This window comes from Acanthaster planci, linkage group LG03 (assembly GCF_054643075.1).
Source record: "Acanthaster planci isolate LZ-2023a linkage group LG03, COTS_SCS, whole genome shotgun sequence".
Classification (NCBI taxonomy): Eukaryota; Metazoa; Echinodermata; class Asteroidea; order Valvatida; family Acanthasteridae; genus Acanthaster; species Acanthaster planci.
In genome coordinates, this window is record NC_141779.1 from 13,630,769 (window position 1) to 13,651,350 (window position 20,582).

General features: G+C 40.2%; 1 protein-coding gene across 4 annotated transcripts in view; it reads right to left on the reverse strand.

Annotated features, from left to right (window-relative positions):
• The window catches only part of ctnnal1 (catenin alpha like 1), a 69,963-nt gene that overhangs the window by 25,258 nt on the left and 24,123 nt on the right, over positions 1-20,582 (reverse strand). For all 4 annotated transcript variants that reach the window (XM_022255775.2, XM_022255782.2, XM_022255791.2 and 1 more), the window contains exons 3-5: positions 16,176-16,351; positions 2,693-2,812; positions 1,936-2,025 (exon numbers count right to left, since the gene is read on the reverse strand). In XM_022255775.2, the coding sequence (XP_022111467.1) occupies positions 1,936-2,025; positions 2,693-2,812; positions 16,176-16,351 (386 nt within the window). The remainder of the gene's footprint in view (positions 1-1,935; positions 2,026-2,692; positions 2,813-16,175; positions 16,352-20,582) is intronic.

Below are 20,582 nucleotides of genomic sequence, written 5' to 3' on the forward strand. Positions count from 1 at the left end.
ACTGTTAGATGCTGTGTGCCTTACAGCTGCTTTGATATCATCATCATTATTTTTATTATGACGGGAAATAACTAGAGTGCACCCATCAGGGTTCCCACAGAAATCTAAAAACCAAATTTCATGATTTTTCCAGGACTTTCCATTACTTGAATACTGTATAACAATTTCCATGACACTGAATGTCATTTGGCAGAGAAAGTTGTCTGGTATGAACTTCATCATTATTTACAATTATTTTATTATGAAATTTAGTATTATTCCATTATCACATCACAGGTGGCATTGCATGGTTTTGATTTCTGTGACTTTTCCATGTCTGTTTTCAACCTGAAAACATACATGTAATTCCAGGAATCTGTATTTTTTTCTCAATTTTCCATGACTTTTCTATGACTTTCTAGGACAACGTTTTCCCATTTTTTTTCAGGATTTTCCATGACCTTGGGAACCCTGATCCAAGGAGAATACTGGAAAACAGCTACATCTACATGTACCTCCTCGGTTGTGATGTACATAATAATAAAAATAATACTTATAATAAATTATTCATTTACAAAGTGCAAATTTCATACAGATATATGACCTGGCACGACAAAATGAGCGTGAAGTCGCATTCTGCTCTTTCTTGTTTTAGGGTGCAAAGTGAAATATTGAAGTGGAGGTCAATTTAGGCATTTTATAATATTTTGAAAGAGTAACCCCCCTATTTAATTCGAATTTTGTTAGCGGGATCAGATATTTAAAATGTCATTTTCTCAGCAATTTTGATGATAGCATTATTTGTGCCAGGTCAGAAATGTTGAAGAAATGTTAGAAATAAAGACACAAAGCTGTCAGAATAATGCCACCTGGTCACATCATACTTTTACCCTAAGTGTTCCATGTACATACATGTACCATTGAAAAGCTCTCTTTCTGCTGATTTAAAAAATACCAAGATCTCAATTTTTGAAAATTCCGACTTTCAGCTCATTTTGTGTTGACAGGTCACATTATGTTCAAATGAGCTGCACAATGAAGACATTCAATGTGGTACAATGAATACATTTCAACGTGGTTGAGCCAATGGCATGCAATGTACTGTACGTACATACTGGTACATGTACGTTCATGTATACATACATGTACATGTATGAATGTGTTTGATCCTAAAGGAAAAACAGGGGTTGATTCCATACAGACCCCTAGAAGCACCATACATTTAAGACCAGAATGTTAAAAGTGAAGGAAATAACAGGAAATGACAGCCAGAAAATCTGAAATCCTATTGAGTAGGAAAAACATTACGCCTGCTCCTAAAGACACCTGTTTGAATCAAGACACAGCTGAAATCTTGTGAGCATATCATTCATTACCTCCACTATTACAATTTCTGAGCACAGTGAGACTCTTCTGACAACTGGACCCCAATGCTTTGATGCATACGATGGTATTTTATCAGAATAAAAGGTACCTTCATAAAACAATCTCAGCAATCTGTTAAAGGCTGATGTGACATTTCTAGTTAAATATTATGCAATGCCAGTTAGTAGTATAATTTACACGTTAAACCTAAAAGAGCACAATTAGAAGATGCTGGAAAAAATCCATTAACCCTAACCTTCCCTAACCACACAGAACTGAACATCAGTAAAGTGTGTGAATTTGTGGCACTGGGTACTGTACCCCTAAAGTGCTTGTGCTTTAACATGGGTTCAGGCATACCCAAAATAAACAGAGTCCAACAGTTTTTGTGCACAGTTTACCATATGGTGTTGGAATTTGTGTGAATGGGTATGGTTCCTAGTAAATCAATCTGGGGAGTTAGGGTTAAGTGAATTCTATAGTGAATGCATGTCTTCAAGACAATGGCAAGCAGTCACATACGGTACAGGCAGCTTCCTAAAGCATGATGACGCACAAGTACCGGTACGCGTACTGTACATGTGTACATACCTTACATGATGTCAAGAGCATCATGGTGGATCTTTCCAGTATCGCTCTGGCAGCTGCCATCTTGGCTTTCATCTTGCCATCTTTCAGATCCTTGTGGGTGGAGGAGACAAAACTAAATGCAACTTACGGTAACATTGAAGGGTTTGGGGCTTTCTTCAATTAAGTGGATTTTGAACAACCTGTCGGTCTCCAAATTAACACATTTTTGAACTGAGTTTTTGAAGAACTGTCTCAAAACTTTAACATTTAGGATGGACGGACATTTAGTCCCTGGCTTGGATGTAAATGTATGCAAGTCTGAGCTCAGAAAGACCAATATTGGCAGGCGAGGTTGGGTGAGGAGAACAGGGCTATCGTACGTCACGGCAACTACTTGTTTCATTTTTGTTTTTTAATTTAAATAAGACGATGATTAAACGTCTCAAAATGCTAGCCTCACACCTGAGAAATTAAGATTACTTAGAGAAAATCATCAAATTTTTGGGTGAATCCCCATTTGTTTTCAGCCCCCCCATGTGGTTCACAAACCACCGTTGAAAATGCACGTAACTTTCTCCGAGGAGACATCCATCACCTCAACCAAAAAGTCTCAACTGGAATACCTCAGCTCAAGCCCTGACATGTCTGGCACTGACCTTTAGTCTTCAAGCCGCATATCTGATTTTTCAGTAAGATATGAATTCCATTTGAACGCTTGCCCTTAAGGTGAGGAACTTAAGGCGAATGAAAACTGGGAAACCTGTTTTTTTTTACTCACATTTTGCCGATCGCCAGTCAGGTGAGCTAGTTCCACCATCTCCTTTCCGAACTGGCTGAAGCACTGAACAAACTCTGTGAAAGTCTTGGTGCTTTCGATCTTGTTCAAACTGTCTATCACCTGAGAAACAGCAATATTAAAAAAAAAAAGCAAACCAGTGTGAATGCATCCTCAGATCAGTGATGTTTTTACAAGTACTGGTGATGTATTTACACATGTGTGTGTTTGTAAAGACAACATCCTCTAGCTGTAACCCCAAAGTCTAGTGTCCATTTTACGTACTTGTAGGTGTGCTCACAAAAAATAGAAAAAAAACACAGGCCCCACTGGGGGGTCTGCGCCAAGCTAAACACAATCAATAATATCTTCTGACAGGAAATGTGCACGGTCACGAATAAGCATCCTTCCACCTTTAAAAAAAATATTTTTTGATATTAGATCTTTGAAAAGCCACCTGCTTGAAGCAAACACCAATATCCCCCCACCTGCACTGAAAAAAATCAGGCCCCTACACTGTCCGGCATTAATACACAATATCTGCATGTTAAATCAAGCAAATATCCTGAGTCTCCAGATCCAAAAACACACAGGCTCAAGCCGCAGCTCAGCACCGGATAGTCAGAGTCCCGGGGTATTGATTGGGCTGTGTGACGTGACATTTGAAAGGTTGCGCGAGTGTCGGTGATCTTATCCAAACGCGGCCCGGGCTAAAAGCTCCTTAGAAGACACTTAGGGCAGCGTAATATCTTGGTCTTTGACTAAGACGTTTCTCTCCCGCCAAGTCAAGGAGTTTGAGCTTGATCGGTGAATAGGCATAGCCCTGTAGGGTGAAAACATTCCATGTGGAAGATTCAGGTAGTTTGATGTTCGACATTTTATATGCACATGTACACGTATTTCCTTCCAGTGCTTACATTTCAACACTGCATACATGTACGAGCATTGGTCTAATGACTGTATTGTACATTCCGGTCCTTAGTTTCAATGGTACCGGTAGTTTCTTGTCACATTTCTCAAGTAGCATCCCTCCATTTCTTCCAGCCCGCCTTCTCTCTACTCCTCTACCATTCTTTCACTCCAGGACATTTTTTTTTTGACTCAACATTTATTTCCATGTTGTAATGTCCATGTACATATCAAATTATACACAAGGCCAATAAATGAAAGACTTTTGACTTCAAGAGTGAAAATTACATTAATCCACATCTCTGTCCCCTCGGACAATATATTATGCATGACAGTTGGAAGGGGGGCACTCTGCCCACACACGTCATAATCACCCCTATTCCCTCCAACGGTCATCTTATCACTGCTAATTACCCCTTTAGCCACCAGGGATGGGTCAGATGAATTTCAGTCATCAATAATTGAAAATGCGTCCATGCTTGTCCATGCAGTATGCATACCGGTACATGGGGGTACATGCATGAAAATACAGCACAAATTCTGATACATACCGTACATGTACATGCATATGTGCAAGTAGCTGTGGAGCTGATGCCAACATTAGCAGGAGGGTGGAATTTCTTACAGGTCACTGGTGGTTTTTCAGTTCTGTGAGGATAGATCTGCATGTACATGTGTGTGTACTATACCTGTACATTTAAAAACTGTACTTACATGTACGTGTATCTCGGGGCACTTAATTGTTTGTAATACCACGTTTAAATGTTCCACAGAAAAGGCTGTTTCTTTCACAATTTCACACAAGCTCTGTTTCAACAAGCGCCCTGAAACTTCCAGGGGAAAAAATTAAGCTTTTTGACAAGCGCTAATTTTTTTTATCTTAGAAAGGCAGACTACAGTTGCACCATACTTGTACAACATGCATATTACATGTATATAAGCTATTTACTGATCAATATACATTGTATGGTTTTAAAATACAAGAACAAAGTCCTGTGATATGAATAGTTGGACCAACTTCAAAATGGCATCCCAGTGAGGCCTGGCATGTCCATTTCCAATCTCCACTGCCATGGAATGAAGACACTCATCAACCACAAAAACCAGGAAATAGAAGCAGCAGAATACCCCTGGGAGCATTCCTCCTGTGTGCCAATGAGAGAGAAGTTGATGGAATGATGACTAAAAAGCCCCATCCCTTTGCCAGTAATGTCGGTATCATTTTATGCCATCTATCATCTTGGGAGACCATGGATACTCTCAGTCCCCCTCCCCCATTATATTCTCGTACATTCCTCCAGGAGCAACTGATGACACAATATAATATTCCCCCTTCAAGATGTCGGCCAGACCCACTTCACAGATGTGGCACATTCATGCTGCATGAAGCATTCTGTAACAAGCAGCAGACAGACAGACGGTCCCGATCTGGGGTGTTTAGAGGGGAGAAGCAAGGATACCTCATTCTACAAGACTGCCCAAGATGAAATGTGAACCGTCCAGGGATTTCATACTGCAATCCATCGCATGCTGGAATTCCAAATACAGTTTCCAAATGCAGCCTAGACAAATACAATGCGCCGGGAATGAATCCACTATTTGGTATGCATCTCTACTAAAAGGTATACATGGGCCTTTGTGGGAATCTTGGCAGTCACAGTCAAGATATTTCAATTTTGCTGCAAGTGTAAAAGTTGTGCTGCTGGAGAACTACACCATGTTTTGAGTTTAAATATAAAATGCACATACAAGTACATGTAGTAACAGTTTACATGTATAAATGTGTAAATGTATTGTGTCCCCAAAAGCTACCATACATGTATGGGAAGGCTAATTTTGAAACATAACACCGGAAACCGGTCAAGATCAGCACACTGAACAACATTCCATTTGGCCGCAACTTGCTGGTTTTATATTACATTGCCCAAATGTACACAATTTACAATGTACAATGTACAATGGAAATTTCAGGTGTGAATAATGATTAATGTACTTCACAGGTCTTGCATGTAAACGCATTAGCCTTCAACATACTGCAGGATAACATGACTTATATGACTTAAAGTTAAAAGCAGCTTCATCAAGGCAATAGCCTGGTGCCACATTATAATTGTGAATCTTTCCTTTTCCTAGGGAGTTCAAGTTGAAGGATAACCGACACGCTAACATTACAAGTAAGTGACCGACAACTGACTTATTAATGAACAGAAGATTCACTAATCAAATAATGAACTTGCCTGCCCACGGCACAGACAACAGATATACTGATGGATCTGTGAACTGATGGCTTGCCAGATTTCTCCTTGATCAAACAATCCATCCTTGCAGAAAATTCTCTTCATCCCCAAAAGGTTTCTAACCGAGACCTAATCAAGTAATATGACAACTAAGACAACAAGACCCAGGATGCCTCCAAGTTCCAACACCCAGGATGCAAGCCATATTTACTCTGGCACATCCCTAAATTGTTGACCGATGAAGCGAGACGTTGACACGTCGCGGTGATGATAGATGGAGGGTAATAACGCAGCCACAGGATCAATTGATGCTTTTAATATCTCAAAATCAGGCCAAATGGATGTCAGGTGTTTTCTCAGTGAGGTAATCCAACTAGAGGCCAATGATACACAGTACAGTGAGTCCTCTACACAGGAAGATGGTAGTGGCCAGCTAAAAGACTCTTAATCACAACTGTTACAATAGACATGTGCATTGCTGTATTGTAACGTGAACACACACACGGCAAATATCAGTGTGTATCGGTATTTGTAGCAACGAGTATGCAAGGGTACATGTATAACTTAAGAATTAGCTCATTAACCCAAATTCCACTAGCATTTTTTGGCTTGGAACTTGCTCGAAACATCCCGAATGTTCCACTCTCCAGGAAACCAATGGCACATTCTCTGTGCTTTAACTCTCGAGGGCCACTCCTCCAACATCTTCCAAACCTTCTGGTGGACTGCAGGATCTTGGAGGGTTAGGATTAATCAGTATTCTGGACATCTTTCATAGAAATTTGCACTGACATACTTGTATTGTGGATTGTCTTGACTATAGCACTGTGTTCATGCACATGGGACCAATATGTTATCATTCCTGCGCTGCTGTGAACTTATTCCTGGCACGTGCAAATAATCATTCAACCTTTCTTTTACAACTTGGAATTCATTTCCAAGGAGAACAAGAGAATTCCAGATATTTCCTAACAACAAATATGGTGGTCAGCCTAGCCATAATAACAACTAACAGTTGCAAGATTTATTGCATCAGCCTTTGCCGAATGTCTCATTAATCAATCCTGCAAAAACACAAGAGCGCCAGCCGCTCCCAATCTGCAGAGACCAGAGGGACAGTTCAGTGTACAAGGTTTCCTTTCTGATCTCAGCATATATGCAGTCTGTGCCTCGGCATTTCTCAACCCAACCGGGGCAAATATTACTCAACTCAACCGTTAATCATGTAAATATGCCTTGTTTGCCTTGAAAACGGGCCCATCAGATTCATCATGGTCCCCGAAAAAGCCAATTTCCTCTTGGAAAAGCTAGGGAAAGTCGTGACAGTCTGCCGGCCTGTAAAATTATCGCCTTCTTGTCACAGCCGCCCAATTTCCCGATCCGTCACACGGGCAGAAGATAATTAAAAAGTCATCCATGCACAAACAAACACAGACCATGGATGTGCAGAGCTGTTCTTACAAGGCACCCTACGGATGCCTCAAACTTATACCCGATTCATCTTCTATTTATTCACATTGTATTGGGAGCGTACATGTACATGTATTAGTACAGTTCATTAACACACATTCACTATTTGACACCAAAGCACGACCAGCTCCATCCGTGCATACCTGGGAAACCCATGAGAAAAATTATACGGGATAGATGGCTATGCAATAGATAACATTGTTATCTCCTCCAAACAGAAACAAGGGAGAGCTTACTTTTACGTAACAAACCCATGCTTTCGTGGGAACTTACCCCAGGCACGTTCAGGTTCATGTACATGTACTGTATACATTAGGAACAGGAAACCCTTTTCTGTTCGAATGTATGGTCATCGCGTGTGAGCAGGGCACATCCACAAGCCTGCTTGAAAATTTAACTTCCTACCAGCCTGTCTCCTCATTGCTGATGAGGGTGCGCTTCAACTTACATGCACTTGTACATGTACATGTAGGTCAGATAACCTGGTGTACGTGTACTGGTGCTATTACCTAATACCAAAAGAACTAGTAAACTACATGTACATCTACAGTGTATGTGCACGTGCAATTTATGCCATGCGTTTTCAAAAGATATGTGTAAACTCAAGGAAAACTTGAGACAATTTTATTTTTGCAAAGTACATGGAGAGAATGTGTGAGTATGTACCGGGTAAGTTACCCTTAAAATTGTCAAGAGAACTGCTTTGTGATTGTTTTGTATCAAAGACCAATACTGAAAAGACCAACAGCGCATGTAATTATGGAACATGTACAAATTAGAAATTTGTTCCTACCGGTAGCAACATATGTATAAAGCTGTGCTCACATGGGACTAAAAATTGTACAAAGTTACTTGAAAGTGTTAATTAATATTTTGCTGTGGTTATTCTTCCATGCATCTGCATGTGGATTACTTGCAATCAGCAGAAGATCCCTTGTCAACTAACAATGTAAACTTCCAGTGGTATGGCTTTTTAGAATCTCACAAGGGCGCCCTATGAGTGACGTTATAATCTAATTTTTCGAAATGTTGCTTTTTCGTACCGGTACCTTGTACAGTCGTGTATTTTGCATCTCCGATGTCTTACATGCATTGTTCAGCACTTTATGAGCATGTGCATGGTGAAAAGAGATCATGTGGGAATTCCCTGTGTAAAGTGGCTGTCCACACAGGCCTTATCTCCAACGTACAAATGTACATGTAACACTGACGGTGTACGGTACCAGTCATTCTTCTGCAACCAACTTGGCCCTGTAAAACTTTTCATTGCAAAAGGTAAAAACGAAGAACTGATGATCACCACTTAATAACTTCAACAGTTTATCAGCTGTTTCCATTGGATTTTAATTTTGACCAATTGAAAACAATCTTGGCTAGTTTTATGTAAATGTACCCAAAAAAAAGTCCAACGCAAACAGAGTTTAAGATTTGTTTCTGAGGTCACATTTGAAATTTTTCAATAATCCAAAATTAGAAATTTATGCAGCTTTCTCAAGTGCTTCCTGCTAATGCCACAGTGTATGAATACCGGTACATTGTACATGTACCGGTACGTGGGGTACAGTGTGTACGTTTTCCTGAGTTTGTGCGTTGAAGCTTGCTATTTGTTGCTGCATTGTAACTCTGAACATGATCGGTAGATGCACATGTACAGTGTCTGTACATGTATGTACCACATGAAGTGTCACATGTATGCTGTTTGGTTGATTACACGTACATGTACATACATGGATTGAATAGGTGATTGCCAGCAAGCAAATACCATCTACCCGTACGTTCACTTGTACATGTATATATGTATGTGTACATCACATACATGTACATGTAGTTGTCAGATGGTGGTACATCTGTACAACAAAATGCAGGTTACACGTTAGATTCCTGCCTCAGTTATATTCCCATGTAACATGTAACTTTTTTATCTACATTAGTTCAGTTGGTCAGCACACAGAAGCAAGCGCACATAGCCAGTACATTATTACGGACATTCCCACTGATTGGAAAATGGAAGATTCCCTCTTCACTCCGTTCACATTAAGCACAACCACAAGTTCAATGCTGATGCAAAAATCTATCAAACAAATCTCTATGGGCAAACACACCCCCCCCCGTAGAATACTTGGACACCTCACTCCAACATCCACATCAGTTCAAATAAAAAACACCCCCCCCGCTGGAAAATTCATTTTTGTTAAACTTCCGGTACATGCTCAGAACCAAATGAGAAAAAAAAATTGCTGTATGAGACATCAATTTCTCTTGCAGAATCTACGTGAACATAAAACATACATGTACATGCAATGAATAAATGATTTATTCTACATTGTATATGTACGTGACAGTGCATGTATACACAGAGAATGCAAAGGTACATTGTACATGTACATACATGTACATGTACGGCATACACGTAATTGTACATTGATCAAATATTCAAAGTTACTGATTAATTTTTCACTTCACTGTTTGAGTAATTGGGCAATTGGCATCATAAAAATGAAAGCTGCACTGCTTCTAAAAGTGAAATGTGAGAGACTGTTTTTCAAAATATCAGGCAAACTTCCTGTTTGTACCAGGTAGGACTCTTTGGGGAATTCAGCAAAAGTGCATGTACATGTGCAAGTACATACATGTATAATGTGCAATTTTAGTAAGGATCAATTTGACACTGATCATAGGATGAAGGCTCTGTTTTGGGAAAAAAATTAACTTCCCATTAAAAATGCATGCCCCATGTAAATGTACATGCAAGGAGGCTGATTTAGGCAGCCTGGACACATACATGTAAATGTACATGCATGTTGATAAATTGGCACTTGAATTTGTGCAGAGAAAACTTATCAAATCTGCATACTGTACATTACACATACATACATGTACAAACGTACAAGGTTACAGTATTTCACTGAGGAAAGACGAGCTGTATTTACAAAACTGCGAACAACAAAGAATTAAAAGATGTTTTCAGAATCCCTCTGTTTTACATGTAACTAATATCAAAAGTCATGACAGTGAACCTGTGCCCCGCTTGTTATCAAACTCCACTTTTCCACGAATATGTACTGATACTACCACATTTGATCACACATTCATGTACATGTTCCTTACACAGTTTCCCTATTCAACAACGTGCAACATGACCGTGTACGTACACGTACTGTATGTATATCACATTTGATAATGCCCGCTGCGATTTCATAATGCCCGTTGCATAAAAACAAGCTGGCACCTGGATACAAGACAGTTTAACCCATTCCTACATGTCCTTGTAAAGAGTCTGTTTGCGCAGCGGCACGCAGAACTCACAACACATGCGCCGAGTCCATATAAGGAGGTTCTTCTGGACTACTTGCACAAGTAATGTATAATACATGTAGTACCGTACCGTACGTGTACATGTTCCAGAAAATGGATGGGGTGTTCAGGAACATGAAAGTAAAATTCTTGAATAAAATCCTTGGAAATTTATTATACATGTCTATGATTTCTTTTAAAATTAGTAAAATGGTACTTACGAACAGTGATGAATGGGAATAAACATATATACCGGTATGAGCTCAGGCATTAGCAGCATCCATTCTCCTGAACCTATCTGAAATACACGTTTAAGACCAGCTAAACACACATTTGTGACCCGCTCTGCAAAAAAGGCCTGTTCTATTTGGAGAGGGCAAAATTTCTTTAAAAGTGTAATTTTGTGCTTTTTCCTTAAACAGCTTCTATAACATTTACACTTTCAGAATTTGTGACAACAAACATGGATACTGATGAATAGAGATGAAAAATGGATCATTCAGTAAGAAATCCTACACAGCATTGTGTTTCCAAGCACTACACTTTATGAGCTTTTTCTTGAAAAGTGCTTTTATTGAATCCAAATATGTGGACATACAAATGTCCATACATGTACATGTATATCTCCTGAATGAAGTGCACTACAGGGGTCATTCATATATCAAACTGTAGCTTTTGATGTACAGAAACCAGCCATATCAAAAACTCATAACCTGAATCTGGCGACTCATTACCCATTTTTCCAGAGTCAGTCACATTTATTCCCTTAACCCTACCACTCCTCAATCCTTCCCCTGTTGGAGGACTGAGGACTGTTAGGGTTAATGAAATTTAAAGATTTCCATTAATATCGTAGTTTAGTACACCAATTGAAGTACATGTACTCTCATGCACCAACATGCAGGTGTGAACAGGGCACATGTAAAAATTTCAAACAAGTGAAGTAATGACACACAGCTGTCTAAAAACTGCTGCTGATCCACACAAATTAAATCTACAGTTTAACTACATAATTAAATCTCCACGACAAAAAGTACAACTTACGTGTACATGTACAGCATGTTACAAGTACACTGTTTATGTATGTACAGTACATGCAGAGCCTTCATGCACATGTAGGCACAGGCTTTCATTGCTAACAACCAAAACGTTGCACTTTCCAGCAAAAAACTACTTTGTGAAAGAAAAATTACCCCTTTTTGCCAGGGTCACCCAAAATGCAATTCCTGATGATGGATATGGATCTCCAGTGGCCTAAATTGACCCCAAAGTTGCTGGACTCTGATACCATGTGTTAGCACAGCATGCAAGAATAGTTCACTGTGTACCGGTAGATGTACATGTACATACAATGTACACTGTCTCCTACAGTATGTACATGTATAAAAGAACACAGTGCAGTTTGAATGCAAACAGTAAATTTACACTAGATTACTTGGTAAGAGAAAGAAATCAGTCATGATTTTATAAAAAGACAAGTTACCATGACCATGAAATTACATGTACCTAGTACATGCAAGCAAATCTGAACCACTGTATGTTGAAAACTACTGTTTTTTGTATGTACCTGTACGTTTTCACAAATAATATCAATGTTTCAATAAAATCAATGTACATGCATATATATATGTACATGTCCATTAACAAGTGCAATGTATAACGGGGAACTGTACACAAGCTTCAACAACATTTTGCATATTGTTCCACAGAACGACGGAACATGTACATGTACATGTACAGGTCATGCAGGTAGGCTGTAAGGATGCACTAAAAGGGGGGTTTCCATGACAACGGCTGTCTTGATGGGAGAAAATGTCCTAAAATGCACCCGATGTTGTCCGCGCTAAAAGCGGCTGAAAGCGAGGACTGTGAAATACAACACCAACATCCTTGACGCCAAATTCTAGACAATTACACAAGAGCCACTGTGACTGTGATTTGCAAAATGCTCCCAAAATATTTGCTGTGAAAGCACGGTGACTGAAAGCATACACGATGTAATTGCTTATTCAGCCAAGTTTGGGGTGTTTTGGACACAAAAAATATCTACTGAAATCTTCCAACCATTTCTAATTCTACAAATGAGAAAACTGTAAAAACTGTATAAGTGACAGTCAAAATATCACATAAAAGGATGTAATGGTGTTGGACATCAACACAGAATAAAGTAATGACATGATGATGAGAAAAAAGTATCACATGTACAGTACATGTACATTGTACCGGTATATGTTCCAGCTTTGGAACTTGAAACAAAAAACAAAACCCACATGTATGTATGGTACATGTACATGTGCTCCCATGTGTAGTTACATGTAAGTCACTTTCCTGACAATCTGAAAGGGTAAAACACCCAAAGCACGCTGATTAGAATTGAGCAAGCATGAAATGCCAATGCAGAAAATAAAAATGCTCAAGAAAGTCTCTACATCTCCGTCCAATAATGAAAAATTTCCCTTGTTCCGACAAAAAAATGGAGACCCTGACCCAGATTTAAGATAACAAGAAGCTCTTTGAAATATTGTAAAGAGGAGGACAGAAATGAAAAGATTACAAAAGTTCTTTGGAGAACTTGATATGCAGGCAGCGATGAAAGAATATACGCCCTCTGCAGTGGATATGGCTGGTTGGAACATTTTCATAGTACGTGTATCAATCAGGCCAGTGGACAGAACTGCGGATTTCAACCTCTTGGGAATGAAATGTGATGCCAGTTATTTTCCACCAACTTGGGCTGCTTCTTTCTTTCTTTTCATTTTTTTTTCTTGTGAAATTTTTGGGGCCAGCAGATGTCTCAAATGACACTCAATTCAATCATTTTTAGCACCCACCAGAGGCACTGCGGCAGAAACACATACTGTACTTGATCTGGGGGGGGGAGGAAAGAAGCGAACATGACAAGATTGGATGGTGGTCACATCTGCCTCCAAGTCTGTAGAAATTGTTTGCATCTGTATGGTGCAAGTACACGTTCTCGCAGCAAGCAACCACACTGAATCAAGCCAAAACCTCATATCTCTGAGCTCATTTGTTCGACGCATACTATACTAGTCTACAGTCTTAGTCTATACTGAATGTGTACATGTAATCTGAAAATCCATGCATTAATATTTGCACATTTTCTTTCATCTGTACAGTTCCAGAAAATTTGGAGTGCTCAAGAAGTCTGTATTAAATTTTCAGACTTGACTACTGATGAAAAGGTCATTACCTCAGAACTTATTAAAAGCTAAAGTGAACAATGCCATATACTGTACATGTACCTGTAGGTACAGGTATACCGGTATATGTACATGTACGCACCCCTACTGCCATTTCATTTTATGTGAGATGCCCCTTTGTTTCGCATGCAACAAGATCATTGACAATCTTGGAGCAGTGAAAAATCCATTGTCCCCTTTAGTTCAATCACCCCTTCATCTGTACAGCACGGGCACCCTACAACCCTACATGACAAAGGTCGTATGTTGGCTGTTTGCATGCCATTTCAGATTCTTGCTTTATCCTCCTACTTTTAAACGCTCTAGGTGCCTGAAATACAAGCCTAAAATACAAGTACATGTACGCACAGTCTTCTGCACTGACTACCAAACACTTTGAAGCAATTGCCTACATGTACACTACAATGTTGCTCTTCCATCTTCTGGATCAAATATTTTGATTACCTTGGCATCGATTTGTAGGTCTCTCATTATCTTGGAAGTGCATGCACCCTGGAGACTGTTGAGCTCCCAGCCTCCTCCTTGCCTTCCCTGCAAGAGCTTTATGGCTACTTCACGGACTGTTTACCTGCCCTGAACCATCAACACTTGTACATGTTGGTGTCCCAGGCTTGTTTACCCTTCTCCCCTATTTGATAACCCCTTTACCTGTCAAGAGAATAACCCCCCCCCCACAAACAATGTTGACTTTTCGGCTCTGAAGATTCTTGAAGAACTAGCGGGCATAAAATGACACTGAACTTCCAAAGTGCTCGATACTTGAGGAATTGAAGAAATGGTGAAGATTTTTGTCAGTGAGGCAGCAGACAGGCATCAGGGGTTTGTTAGGACTGTAGGCCAAGTTTTATAATTAACATATGTGTGGAGACACCACTGCTCTAGATGATATCTGTAAAAATTTGTAAATAATGCACATGTACATGCTAACTGGTGTCAACAAGGTCGGCCATTATCTTAACCTTTTTTGGCAGTTCTTTGATGCTCAGCACAGGGCACACACCTCACATTAATTAAAGGTGAGTATGTACATGTACCTTGCCTGGACCTAAGAACAAAACAGGTCCTCATGTGCATGTATCAGCACTGTGTGGGCTAAACCAAGTCCACACAAGGTTATCTCTCTCTGAACAGTTTTAGAGGTGATTTGGGAGTTGCATAGTAAAATGAAGAGGAACAGTCAACAAAAAAGTCATTTAAAATCCAGCATAAAGCAGCACTCACAGCATTAGAAAGTTAGTATTTATTGAGTATTCTGAAGTACACAAAAACAAAGCAACGTTCACTAGGTACCTGTACATTTACAGTAAGTAATACAGTGGGTTCTCAAATCTTGCGGACATCAGAGTCCACAACTGTCAAGGGTCCAAGATTAGAAATGCTATGCACAAATCCTACTGGTACCATTCACAAAAAGCTACAATAAACATGTTTAGGACAGAAGGATTCCAGGCCTGAAGGTGTTTACACACTGTTGTGTGCCAACCTTACATACATGTACATGTACCTAGTGTGGATCTGTGAACAAAAGAGGTCCACACAATGTTGTGTGAATCTTGTGTGGACTATAATCCAGGTTCACATAAGGTTAGCCTCTTTCTGGTAAATACGGCAGTTTTACAGTGTAAAAGCATACACATGTATTTGGGTTGGGTTAAATCTGAAGCAAAAGAACAAGGAACAGTCAAGGAGAAAACTTTTAAATCTGCATTAAGCCCAACAGGAACAAATCCTCCCATTTCAATTAAGAGTGCTCATGGCTCAGGAAAAGTGGTATTTCACAGAGCTTTCTTAACTATGTGTACACGAAAATGAAGGAATTTCCACACTACCGGCAGGTACATGTACTTGAAGGTAACAGAAATGTGTGTTGGTGCACAGTAGAATACATACAGTGTGTCACTAAAGGTGACGGTACAGCATGGGTAAATCAGCTCTAGAAATGTAGGCCTACGGAAACAGAAAAAAAAGGACAAAACGAGAAAAGGGGAGATGCTTGTTACACCCAATTGTTTGATAATCTGATTTTGCAACACCAGCATTCCACTGTAGTACATCAGCAAGTACCGGCACAGGTGTCAGTCTTGGGATGGTTTACACTTCATCAGCTCTATCACAGGTTCCCTGATTGTTATCCCATCAGTCAGTATGTTTACCCAACTGCCAATGACTCCAACACCTCATGAATGATGACAACAAAAATGCTGATTTCTGTTAGGGTTTCCTCTTTGCGTACTGTATAAAACTACCACGCTAATCATCAAACGGGGGGGGGGAGAAGTGAGCTCTATACCAGTCAGTCAGTGTTTACTTTCTGTCAAATGTCAGACAGCATTCTGTCCCCCTTCGGCCACTTACTTTGAGCTTGGCGGCCTGTATCTGCTTGATGACCACTCTGTCGGCCAGCAGGAGTACGCGGGTGACGGCTGACAGCAGGCCCCTGGCAGCTCGCACCATCGCGCTTTTGTCAGCTGGGCTCATGACCTGGCCCGACTCATCGTAGGTGATGTCTGTCAGCTTGGCGATGTTCTCACCTGAGTGACAGCGGAGGGAGAGCAGAGGTGGGAGAAGGAAAGGAAAGACAGCTGTCAGGAATGAGAGTGCCAGCAAACAGGAAGGCACAGGGGGTGAAGGGGCAATGCTGTGAAAATGGTCATGCTAGTTCTTACATGTATGGTCCAACGTCGTCACAAAGCCTTGGTACCTGTACAAGACGCTAATACTGAAACATGCACTGTAGAGTTTATGATCAACTCCTGATAATTTACTGTCTTAAAAATTGAAGATCCTTGTATCATGTTGAAGATTTAGGAGCTCCACAAACACTGGCCATATTAAATATTAAAAACATAAAAATTATTGAGCAAATACATGTACATGTACATACATGTACATAGTGCAGGCCAATTCTACAACTTCTAACGTCCAGAGTCTAACATCCTCCATTTGTTTGTAATTTGAGAAGGATGTGACAAAGATATATGTAGAAAAAGCTCCACATACTTACATGTACACATGTACATGTATGGAAATTCTGTGGTTGGCAGTTAAAAGGGCGAAACTTTTTAAAATGACTGTGCTACTGTACCTGTATGCTGTTATGGTATGAAATATGACCATCCATGTGCAAATTCGTAACTTGAAAAGTACACTATACATGTAATCCAATTAGCCACCATTTTCCTAGCGTTACCACACTCAAACATGAGGTGTACACACATTCAGAGTCAAAGCACTCTGCCACCTGCATGCGATTGTCGTGTCACTGGAGTGACCATTGCCAGAACACTGATGGCTTCTACTGGTAAGTTTGCTCGCCAGATTACTGGAGGCTTCTTATTTTTATGGCGTTAAATACTAAAATGAATCGTGAATCATTCAGTAAATTCTGGTTTAACTACATGTACATGCACATTTACATGTACATTTACTATAAATGTACCGGTACATGTACACATGTATGTGAGCAATATAAATCTCTACCCTAAAACTTAGCCACTAGAAATGAAAGCAAGACCGTTGGAGGAAATAAATATCACATGTGCATGTTTGTTACAAAGACAACAAAACCAAAACCATGCGGAACGCTGGTTTCTTTTCTTTATAATGCTTGACATTTTTCTACATTGTGCTGGTCAAAATAAACTGTCTCTTCTTGTCAAGATGCACAAGAGATGGAAGATTCCACTGACAATTCCATCTGGTAGAAGCTGAAGTTCAATATCTAATTAATTCTAGCCGTCTTCACCGAGATGCAGTGTGTGTACGGTATTGATTACTCCCGATCAATACCAAAAACTGTTACGCTAACTCTGGGCAATGCGACAGTAATAACAAACAGGCCAGTCAAGCTGGTACTTAAACTACTAGACTCAAGGCAAGTTTATAATGCAGTAGCAGATTCGGGGGAGGGCCAAGGGGGAAGAAGGGGGAGGGGAAGGCTTTCCAGACATACTGCCTCTTACACTGCCCTTGTTTGTTCAAGAGAGACACTAATACCTATCCCTTACCCTCTTTCTTTTGTTCTCAATTGGTCATTGGATAACTTTAAGACAAAAATATCATGAAAAATGCATGCATGCCCAACCTAAAATACATGCACAGATTTTTAACCAACTTTGTTCCTGATTGTGTGTCAATCTTTATGTGTGCAATGTTTAAAGGGAGCTCCAACTTACTGGCATCTGATGCTAACAAATACATGTATGCAATTGAATTTGTAAAAGAGCAACATCACTGATGCAATAGCTATGAAACCTGACTTCTATTAACCAGTCCAGTATATTGGTAACACGCTGTTACCTGTTACACGTACATGTAAATATTTCGGCTCACTAAAGAAGTCTTAAAGTTTCCTTGTCTTGTCACTTCATGCACTGTCCTGCAGTATTTATATGTGTGCATTAAATCAAATGTCAAATATTTTCTGTTCTATATTCTGATGTACATAACTGCCCTCTGCAAAATCACCTGCTGGCTCTACATATACCATACAAGTACTGGTGCATGTGCATGTACATCACTCAACCTGCACATCTACATGACTGGGACTATTGTCAGATTGTACCGGTAATTGTCAAACTGTTGACAATGTCCACATTTTTATGAAATGTACTAGTACATACATTCCCTGTACATGCACCAGAGGGGATATCCCTTGGGCCAATCCTGCCTCCTTTACAAAATTGTAAGTTTGCCTATAGACAATTAAATGCCACTAATTTTCTGGGTTTAAGTGCTACTAACAACCAAATTCATTTCTTCCGTACTACTGGTGCACAGTATACATGTACATGTACACATGCCCGTTCCAGGTCTGGCCAAATGGACGTTTATTTCACGGTGAGTGAACAGTATCGAGGGGCTCAAGTTACTTTCAAGGTACCGGTACATGTACTGTTGGAAATTCGTTCTTCTTGCAAGCGACCTTCGTGCAAACCTGGTGCGAGAACAAGTCAAGTGAGAGCGAGATAGGAGGTGTTCAAGGGCTGCAAACATGCATGTATTGCTCCGTTCTCAAATGGGTACTTACTCGTGGATGGCGCTGTATAGTATACGGCTACATCCATTTTTTATGAAGCTATTTTGTTTGACATTTGCACAGACTACTTATTTGGCAGCGCAGAAGTTGCACACATGGGAACTACATGTACACTGGAACTAATGACTTTCAATGATGGTCGTGCAAGACACTAGATTGGCGCACTGCAATATTTCCCAATCAATGAGGTTCTTCTCACACTTCCACCTCCGCCACTAGAGACTGAGAGTAATTTCACACATTGGGGTTGTCTCAGGACTCCATCAAGGTCTGAAGAGGAATTGCACCAGCTGTGTCCAGGGTAAACAGCCCCAGACAGCCAGTCAATACCATGCACAGTTAATCAAGTTACGTGGTCCATTAAACGCACGCTAATTTGGTGCATGTGTGCAAACCGCTCTCCAGTGTGTATCCGTCTTGCGCCACGCTGGAGGGATGAGAGACTTCGGGATGACCCATTACACCCTGCCTACTTGTCTGGAAGAGACTTCGACTTGAATAACCAGCAAACTTTGTTAGGAACGTGTACAGAGCAAAAATGCCATGGAGCAAGAACGTGCATCTAAAAACGTTGTGGGGATGCACGTTGATGAACTGACAACATGGAGAAGTTCAACAACAACATACAACTATCAATACAGCAACCACGGGTAACACTATCACTAGTCATTTGCAGTGGTCCCAGTCGATGGAGGTACGCATTGCGATAACTGTTGTCATGGTTGTATGGAGCCACTGTTCCGTGACAATGCTCAGTACAAAGCCAAACACAGTGCTTCCTGCCATAAACCCTAACCCCCTGGCATATAACATAGGGTACAGGACTCAGTACTACAAAATACTACATAGTAGTCTGAGCCTGAAGGACCTAGCGCAACAAATTACTACTTCTGGCTAGGGCACTTCCATTGTTACTCATACAGAGAACAATTTAAGGTCATGTACCGGCATTCATAGTGCCACAGCATTGTACATGTGTACACGTACATGTATGATACATTGTCTTAATAATTGTATTTTACGGCTTCAGAGAACAATAAGGTTATGTACTCATAGACGCCACAGCACTGTATGCTACATTGATGGTATTTTGTAGCTTTCAGTGAGGTTAGGGTTTAAAGGGCCCATCATAGGAATGTCGAGTGAAACATTCCCTAGATTTGTTTATACTGGCGATTCAATCTTGGAGTTAAAATTTGCCACACTCAAAGTGTCTCTTCCCAATCAAGAAATAATGTCCAGACAGCCAGAGTTTCCCTACTTTCATACATACAGTACATGTAGTCTGGCTGCAAAGCACTGGGACTCGTTCACAACTGCTGGCAAAAATTTCCTCTGAGCATGGAACAGCTTTGCTTGGCAAAAAAGGTTATAAGGGTAATTCCAGAAATTAGGGGTCCAAAAGTGTGACTTTTTGTGTCCCTGTTACATCTGACCTTTTTTATTTGGCATGGAAATATCACCAGAATTGATCTCAAACTATTACTATTTGTTGGGCAGGTACTTTGCATTAATTTCACTCTCAGAAATCAGAAAATGTGCTCTTAACTTACAAAATCATATCAGACGTGACAGGGACATGAAAAAAATGGACCCCTCATTTCTGGATTTATCCACACGACACAATAGAAATGACTGGTTGCATTTAAACTCTTTCTACCAGAAATGCTGGACATGATTTTCTGATCACTGTCCATGAAACTGAAGGAAGGCCTACTCTCCTT